Below are 9571 nucleotides of genomic sequence, written 5' to 3'. Positions count from 1 at the left end.
AATTCCAAATATTAGTATTGGATTAGGTATTAGGTGGCCGAACAAATGATCTCTAGATCGAATTATAAAGAAGTTAAAGAGAATATTTATTCTCTTTCTTGCTCAGATATGAGTAGTAATTAATATAAAGTTAAAGGAATAAAATAAATGATAAATTATTGAAGAACTAAGAAATTAAATAAAAAAATCATTCATTTGTCGAATGTGTTGGAATGTAGTCGACATATTAATATTCTTCATCCCATTGCTTTCCAATAAATAATTGTGTTTTGGTAATAATATCTTTAACATTAACTAAACTATTCAAACATATATCAATGAATATGAAATCACCTTATATTTCATTACAGTAAAGGTTAAATTTTCAAATTCATAAATTTCAAGAAATACAGATTAAAGGGAGTCTTTAGGGTTTAAGAGAGTGTTGTTTCTCTAGAGGTCTTGGATTCGAGAGGTTTAGACTGTGTGTGCATTGTTAATGATTAATAAATATTCTGAATAGATACTACCTTATAAGACCCAAAAAAATAAGATAAGAAAAAGTAATGTATTTTAAAATTTTGTATGGGTTATTGCCATATGTTAATAGAAGAAATCAACGAGAAGATCATCATGCGAAATGCTTAATTAAACCTTAGCTTGAGTAAGCATTAAAACAGTTTTATGAATGAAACCCTAGTTCATGCCATCAACAAAAAAGAAAAAGAAAAACAAGAAAAGAGTTTTAAACTCCCTACATAGTAAACCCAACAAAGCTTTGCCTTCTCAGACAAGTTTTGCACGACCAAACTGTTGAGGATTTGCTTGAGCTGATGATTTCATGCCGGGATCCAAAGAGCTAACATTGATCCCATGTTGTTCTCTCTGCGAAAAACCTCCACCCAAGTTTCCCATCATTCCTCCAACGCCTAGAAAATCCAAGGTCAGCTTTTCACTCCCGCCGCCCATTCCCGCCGCAAGATTTTGATGCAACTCACTTCCACTGAACCCTCCAAAATCGTTACTTTGCCCATGGCTTGCGCCGCCGTCGAAAATGGAAGAGTTTCCGTTTGCGAGAGAGTTCATCAGTCCTTGAAGATTGCTATCATCCTCCATCTGTGACGATCTTAGGGTTTCGCTTCCACTTCCGTCGAAATTACTGCCGAAGTTGGGGGATAACACTGGTCTGTCGGATTTTGTCCCACTCGATAATGAACTCCCCAATCCCCTTAACAAAGAGGAAGCGTTGTTGTTGCTTGTAGTTGAACCTATTTGCGCAGCTTTTTGAAGCAATGCAGTGGCCGACATGTGGGGAGAAATGTTCTCGTGTTGCATTGAAGTGCTGCTATAAAGAGAGGAAAATCCCGAACCAACCTGATCTCCCATGCATTGAATTTCACTAGTACTTATGCTGTTTGCACCACTGGTATTGGAGAAGAATCCCAAATTGAAAAGATTTGCAGAAGTGTGGGAATTGTTGTCAGTACTCCCTTGAAGGTCGGGAAGTTGCAGAAGCCCATGCAATGGTTTGTTCATATATGACCCGTGGCCATGGTCTTGACGATGATGAAACCCTTGGTTTGCAGCATCAGACATGAAGAACATAGATGAAGGCATGTTAAGTAATGAAGAAGGATTCGATGGAGAGATAAGGTGATCGAACTTTGGTGGTCCAGAAGTACTCCCCAACCGCAACAGGTTACTCGATGGTTGGACTTGATTCTGGTCTTGCAATTGCCCTAAACTCATGTGATGATTGTTACTTCCAAAGAGATAATGGCTGCCCATTGTGGTTAAGTTGGTGGGGTGTCGTGCACTCTCTTGAGCCAGTGCATCGCAAAAGGCTCGGTGAGTAATAAAACTATCACGTCTGCAGTGAAAAAAGAAAGAGGGAAAGTCAACTTTGATTAATAGGGCTTAAAGTTAAAAAGAAATGGAATTAGCAGTTGCAGTTAACAAATGCATGGGGATGGGGGACCTTTACATTGAAGATCATGTGTTACCATTTGCACTAACTTTCCAATATTTTAACAGAAAATAAGGACAAAAACTCTTGGTTTAACCTGAAAAATGAAGAATGAGTGAATTCGAAGTTGAATTTCCATTTGAGGAATGGGTGTTTAATAAATGAAGCCGGGGAATCATTTCCCGGTTGATAAAAAACCAGAAGTCCCATACCTATTGATTTCTGGGAAGAAAACCCTGAACAGAAGTCTATCATTCAAGCAATTAAAAGGATATTTTTCCATAATCGTGAAAAAGCTTTTAATAAACATGACAAAAACTCTTCCAGTGCTTCATCAGTAGGACTTTTAAAATCGATGGAGAAGATGAAAACAAAGCCGGTAAAGATATGGGAAAACTCACATGAGATTCCTTCCTGACAACGTGAATGATTAATTTTACCTTGAGAAAAGAGTGCCACAGTCACATCTGTACTCTCTTGTTCCACAAGTCTTCGAATGAGCTTTCCAATCGGATTGCACGGCATACCTCTTGGAACACTTCTCGCATTTCCATTTCTTCTCGCCATGTTTTCTAGAGTAATGCTTTTTGATGCCGGTGAGGTCGCCAAGCGCCTTAGAAGGGTCATGGTGGACGCATGTGGGCTCTGGGCAAAGATAAACTTTTCTCTTCACTTCTTTTGTACTCTTCTGCTTTAGCTTCCATGGTAGGTTGTGTCCTCTTCTGTGGAGCTGTAAATTTTGTTCCCTTTGGAACCCTTTGTTGCATACCTCACAAATGAACCTGTTTGTTGCCATTAGAGTCTTGGGAGATAGTGCTATCACTTCCGCATCTGGATCTGAGTGAAACAAAGAACCATCTCAAAACAAAAAAGAAATGTCCAGATTCAATTATAATGAAAACTGACAAAATTTTAAATTAGGGTTCATGGGGAAACCTTTATTTTTTTGAATAAAAAAAGGAATGAAACAAGAACATTAACCCTCTTTCTCTATTGGCTTCAGTCATTGGATACATGTGCTAAAAGCTTTGAAAGAAGGAGAGAAAAAAATCATAATCGGATGTATGTAAAGGGGTACTTGCATGAAGTTCCAGGGTGATTTCTCTTTTTCTTCTGAGGTGCAGTGGTTGGAGCAGTTGAGAAAGTGGGTGTGGCTGTGGATGATTGTTGTACTTGTATCATCTGGTTTTGTTTATCTTCCTTGGTTCCAAAGAACGGCGTCGATGATGAGGCGGCGGCCATCTTCAAGGATTATAAATATTGTGGATGAGCCTAGCTGCTATTTCTTCTTCTTCTTCTTCCTTCAACACCAGCAGAACCAGAATTCAGAAATCACCCAAAGGCTTTTCCTCATATGATTTACCAAAACAAAACCCACAATCAAAAGGAAAAGGAAAAGAGAAAAAAACCCAGAAAAATACCAAAAACAAATGATATAAGCAGACAGTGAAACAATAAAAAGTTATCCAATATGCATAAACAAATACATGTATGTTTATGCCGTCTCTCTTTGTGGTGTATTATTATACTAGAATCTCTCTGTTTCTCGACACTTTATCAAGTTGCTGATATAAATTTCTCTTGTTTAAAGCTTTAGAAAACACTGATTTGAAATAGAAAAAGAAGAAATGAGAGTAAATTGAGGGATGGAAAAGGCGAGGAATTGGTGTCACTGTTGAAGCAGCTAAAGATAATGTCGTGATTCGGGATACGGGGCGATGCGTTGGGGGGCCACCGATCAAGCTGTAAGCCTTACCCTTTAAGCTCCCATTACCATCTCTCCTCTTGTTTCGTATCTTCTTACTTAGCATCAAGACAAGCCTCCCTTTCGTCACTCCTTCGCCTCTTTAACATGTTCTTTCAATTATCTTTCTATTTTTTTAAAATGAAAATTATATTCACCTTTTTTATGTATCCTATTTATCAATTTTCTTTCTCAATGTTTTTTTGGACGGTGAAAAGTAACTCCTTTTATGATGTTTTAATTTAGTTTTGAATTCTATGTTTTCTTTTTTATGTTTTTATCAATTATGTTATAGTTCGATTGATATTATTGTTATTTTATTAACTCAAAGGATGTAGATTTAAATGTGTTAAAGCATGGAACCTATTGAGTGGTCTTAATGGTATACATCTACAAATCTACTCGACTATATTTCATAAGTTTCATAAACATAAACATACAAATATATTTCACAAGTTTCATAAACATAAACATACAAATAAGGTATAAATACCCTAACTAACCATCAAGCTCAACATATTTTCTCAAATCTAGGGAGTATTATATGTCATAAAATTATGTCATACCCCAATTTAGGGGCAAACATTTATTATTATAAAGTATCGAATTAAGGTAGTAATAAGGGAAAAGTCGGAGACTTTAGGGACTTGAACCCGAATTTTTCTATTTTTATGGTCAATGAATTTTAAACCCGATTACCCACCCAAAATCCTCAAATCCATAACCCCAAAACACAACCCCCGTCAGCCTTCATCGCTTAAATTCGTTGTCGTCTGGCCACCGTTCGATGCACTGCCACCCTCAATCGAACCGCCGTACTTCCCCAACCAAAGCCCGAGCATCATCGTGCTGTGAAACGCCTTATATCGCCATGAATCGACAATTTTTTACGCGATAGAAATCCCAAAATTTTATCGTTGTTTTCGTCAAATTCCGACCGACCCAGTCGTCATTACACCTTATCATTCTATGGATATCATACTTATCAACAATCATCTATACACTACTTATAGGTTTCATCAATCACCGACTAATCCATGATTATATGACCTATCCTTGCATCATAAATTTTATGAAACTTTGAAATTTTCTACGTTGTGTTATATTTAAAAAAAATTATAACAAGTTAACCGACAGTTAATTTGTAACTGAACAGTTAGTTAACCGTTTGTTAATGGTTAGATTCTGGTTAAAAAAATAGTAACTATTATAATAGTTAACGGACCGTTTAGGCTAAACATTAACTGTCCATGAACACCCCTAGTATCCTATATCACTAAGCAATTAGGTATTCCACCACCATATAGAAACATAAGACATGAATGCTCAATGTCACTAGACAATCAGGAAATATAATAGTGATACTTAATCTCACTAAGCAATCAAGTATTGTCCTACCAAGTATAGATATAAGTAACAGTTATCCTGTCTCACTACATAATCGAATATCAAATCATAAATTTATTAATAGGCTATCGTCATACACAATTATACATACACAAATACCCATAAACCATACACATCAATAATTTCCTCGTAAGTCCAATTAATATAGTTTAACTACATAATCATAATATTTACGCATACACTAGGAATAAACCTTTATTCATAATTCTCTATGTGGCTTATTACCCAATACTAATATTTTAACCCCTAAGATATTCTATTAATTTCAATTCATAGGATTCTCATAACCCGCTAATAAACTCTAATGATACCTTACGCATTTCATCCATTTAATCCTCACTTTTTAAACATTAAGTTTGGAGAGACATTATCATAGTTTTACTCATATAACAGTATTTGGACAATTTATACTTCTTACGAGTATTTCAATCATTTTATCATAATAAGACATCTCTCTTAAGCCTCTTATAGACAATACAAATCATTTTCAACTTCTTTGGTTTACTTAGATATCAATTAGGTTAAACTCAATCTTAGGTATCAATACTAAATATAAGTATCGATACTCATATAACGTGGAAATAAAGTTATCCCCATTTACCTATCATTTTTATCACTTTTTTATAGGCTGGAAAATAATTTGTTATTATATTTCTGATTACGAAGAGTATATAATTCTTTTTCTATTTTTTTAATTTTATATATTTTTTTATAAATTTATCTATTTTTTTATGTTTCATTGTATTTTTATATAGGTTATCATCATAATGTAATTTTGATAATAGTTTATAGATTATGATGTATCCTTATTTATAATATATTTTTACATAATTAATTTTAATGATACGATTTAGAAAGAAAATAAGATGACTGCTTCGAGTTCTAATATTTTATGTGTAAAATATTGTAAATTTACATAATTTTTATACATTTACAATTTATTTTATCTTTTGTGACATTTTAGTTATTTTCATATTTCAATTCATTTAATGATTTTCAAAAATATTTTATATAATCAATCAGTGTCAGATTAATAATAGTTGGAAAAATATTTTAGTTTGTAAAATTTAATTTTTCATATAATATTAAATTTTGATTTATTAGTTGATTAATTTTGTTACCACTCGCGAACTCGTAGTCTCGCAACTCTCAATCGAGGACGTAGAGTTCATGCGAATAAACACTCGCTAACCATACATACTTCGCATGCGACCAACGACAACCATGTGTTGAGACAGACAACATCCTAAGCCTACCTTATCACCTCCCAAAAAAATCAATCAGGGTTAGAGGTATGACAGCCGTAGATAATCAATCCAACATATATCATGCCACCTCCCAGAACGACCAATCAGAGCCAATCTTGGGTGGGAAGTCAAGAACAGTCAGTGGCGAATCCACAAAAAAATTCTATAGATCGAGCCAATACAAACATAATAAAAATTTTATCTAAAATAATTCATATATATTTTTAATTTAAAAATATAATGAAGATTATAAATATATGGATTAAATCTAAAAAAATTATTAATTGGACCAATATAATTTTTTAACATAATTCATACATTTTTTTTAATTTAGGGTAAACTAACTATTTGGTCGCCCACCTATTACTTAATTTATGTTTTGGTCACTCAACTATTTTTTTTTCAAAATCATATACAACCTTACGTTTTGGTTCTCTTTTGATCACCTGCCGTTAAAAATTATCAATGATGTTAACACGACATTTTTAATTATTTTTCAATCCTGATGTGGCATTATCTTATGATGACACATCAATAACATTGCTAATTTTTTAAAGACAGCTGGCCAAAATATAACCAAAATGTAATATTAAGTGTGTGTGATTTAAAATAAATAATAGCAAGGTGACCAAAACAAAAATTAAATAATAAGTAGGTGACTAAAATAAGTAATTTACCCTTTTGAGCATGGGGTGGGACATGACCTAGGTAAGCCTAGGCTTACATACACCCCTGGGAACAGTGACAAGACAACTCCTGACCAAGTTCGAACCCAAGGCACTATAAATAATCACACACGAGAGACATAGGGGCATTAGCTATTCTCCAACCTTCTTCCTCATGGCTTATATAACCACCTTCCACATCTATTGACTACTTAATCAGTCAACAATTGGTGCGGTGAGCGTGGAATGACCCATTAGTAAAGTATCGATGGTGATGGACCCTTCGTGTCAATAACCCCTGAACCTATTTATTCTAAAAAGCTGCACCCCGACATGGACGTCACAACATATCAAATTATTTTTGGACTTCTACGAAACCTTCGATCACCCTTGAAAACATTTTCCTCAATCAGAATACCACAAAAACTTCGATTCCAATGAAAAAAACCCCTTCATGCATAACCCCTAACCTCATAAGATGAGGACCTCAACCAGTGAGAACAAGCTACTCAGACCTCTTCAAAAGAAATGGAAGAAACAAACACTCAAGACACAAAGGGCCAACAAAAAGAAAAATTAGAAAATGAAGCATATAGGAATCCACTTCCCTTGTAACCTCTGATACAAATTATCCTTAGAGGATCACAAGGCCAATCATCCTCTGGATGTAGGTTTGACTCCCAATGCATAATCTTGCATACTCGAAAATTTCATCTGCATAACGCATGTATCATTCTGCATGCAAATGATGAGAATCATACTACAAAAAAAAGATAACAGTTGCAATGAGAGGTAAAAAGCTAAAAAAAATGGTGGTATTTGTTCGATTCATCAAAATTCCAAATGATAATCCATGAAAAATAAAGAGGATGATTATATAGTCGTCGTTCATGATAGCCCTAGGGAAACGGTCAAACGCTCCATCCACAAAATCCATAACCCATGAGATGAGGGGGCAACATACGAAAAAAGCCCGTAAAAAACCTACCCGCTCAATGAAGAAGCTTGAAGCGTACCCACAAAGACAAAGCACTTCATCCTCAATGGAGAAAGAACCCCCTGGTTATTGTCAAATAATAGCAAAACTACAAGACAAAGTAGCTACTTTACAAGTGAAAACAGAGGGCTAGCTGATATGTCCCTAGGGAGAAACCAAGCCTCATAATTGAATTAAAAAAAAACCTCTATTGCACAAACATGTACCAATAAAATAACTTCAAAGAAGAAGAAACGTAGAGAAGGCATTCGCCACTTTTAAGAGGAAAAGTCACGCAATCACCTATCATCGTCAAGTAAGCACAAATTTATAACCCAAACATGTTATATCTTTTCGTAATAATCTTAAATAGACAAAGTTCCTAGTTTATAACATAAAAGTTAGTATATGTATTACTAGTTAACATGCAAAGTATAACCAATCTACAAGAAAAAAGCAAAGCAAAATGAAAATCTCCAAAGGGTTTGAGTGCTCCCAAGCGAGTCCACCTTAAAAAACTCCAAAGGGTTTGAGTTCCCCCAAGCAAGCCCGCCCTAAAAAAACTCCAAAGGGATTGAGAAATCTCAAGTGAGCTTGCCCTCAAATAAAAATCTTCAAAGGGTTCGAGTGCTCCCAAGAGAGTCTGCCCTAAAAAACTCAAAAGGGTTTAAGTGCCCCTCAAGTGAGCCCACCCTAAAAAACCCCAAAGGGTTTGAGAGCTCACAAATGATCCTGCCCTTAAACAAAAATCTACAAAAGGTTCGAGCATTCCTAAGAAAGTCTGCCCTAAAAAACTCCAAAGGGTTTAAGCACTCCCAAGTGAGCATGCCCTAAAAAAATCCAAAGGGTTTAAGAGTTCTCAAGCAAGCCCACCCTCAAACGAAAATCTACAAAGGGTTTGAGCACCCCAATCGAGCCCTCTTTCAGACAAAAATATCCAAAAGGTTCAAGCACTCCCAAGTGAACTCATCTTTTAATGAAAATTTACAAAGGGTTCTAGCACTCCTAAACGAGCATATCCTAAAAAAACTCAAGAGTTTGAGTGCTCCCAAGCGATCCCGCTCTCAAACAAAAATCTACTAAATATTCAAGCAATCCCATGCAAACCCACCCTCAAACGAAAATCTACAAAGGGTTTAAGCGCTCCCAAACCCGTACATCATCAAACGAAAATATCCAAAGGGTCCAAGCACTGCCAAGAGAACCCGCCCTAAAAATAATCTCCAAAGAGTTCGAATGCTCCCAAGGGAGTCCGCGATCAAATGAAAATCTTTAAAGGATTTGAATGTTTCCAAACGAGTCCGCCCTAAAAAACTTCAAAGGGTTTGAGTGCTCCCAAGCAAGCCCGCCCTTAAACGAAAATCTATAAATGGTTCGAGCGCTCCCAAGCTAGCCCACCCTCAAATAAAAATCTCCAAATGGTTCGAGTACTCCCAAGAGAGCCCGCCTTTAAACGAAAATCTCCAAAGGATTTGAGCACTCCTAAGTGAGCCGGCCCTCAAACGAAAATCTCCAGAGGGTTTGAGTGCTCTCAAGAAAGCTCGTCCCCAAACAAAAATCTCCAAAGGATTTGAACGCTCCTAAGCG

General features: G+C 35.6%; 1 protein-coding gene across 1 annotated transcript; it reads right to left on the bottom strand.

Annotated features, from left to right (window-relative positions):
* Positions 1 to 745: 745 nt before the first annotated feature.
* Positions 746 to 3283, bottom strand: LOC120215364 (protein indeterminate-domain 5, chloroplastic-like). Its single transcript, XM_039213084.1, has 3 exons — positions 3028 to 3283; positions 2386 to 2782; positions 746 to 1849 (listed from the first exon to the last, which is right to left on the bottom strand). The coding sequence occupies exons 1-3, from the start codon at positions 3185 to 3187 to the stop codon at positions 766 to 768; spliced, it is 1641 nt and encodes a 546-aa protein (XP_039069015.1). The 5' UTR covers positions 3188 to 3283; the 3' UTR covers positions 746 to 765.
* Between the last annotated feature and the right edge of the window lie 6288 nt (positions 3284 to 9571).

The sequence above is a fragment of the Hibiscus syriacus genome, unplaced genomic scaffold, assembly GCF_006381635.1.
Source record: "Hibiscus syriacus cultivar Baekdansim isolate YM2019G1 unplaced genomic scaffold, ASM638163v2 tig00110114_pilon, whole genome shotgun sequence".
Lineage (NCBI taxonomy): Eukaryota > Viridiplantae > Streptophyta > Magnoliopsida > Malvales > Malvaceae > Hibiscus > Hibiscus syriacus.
This window is presented reverse-complemented; position numbering and strand designations above follow the sequence as displayed.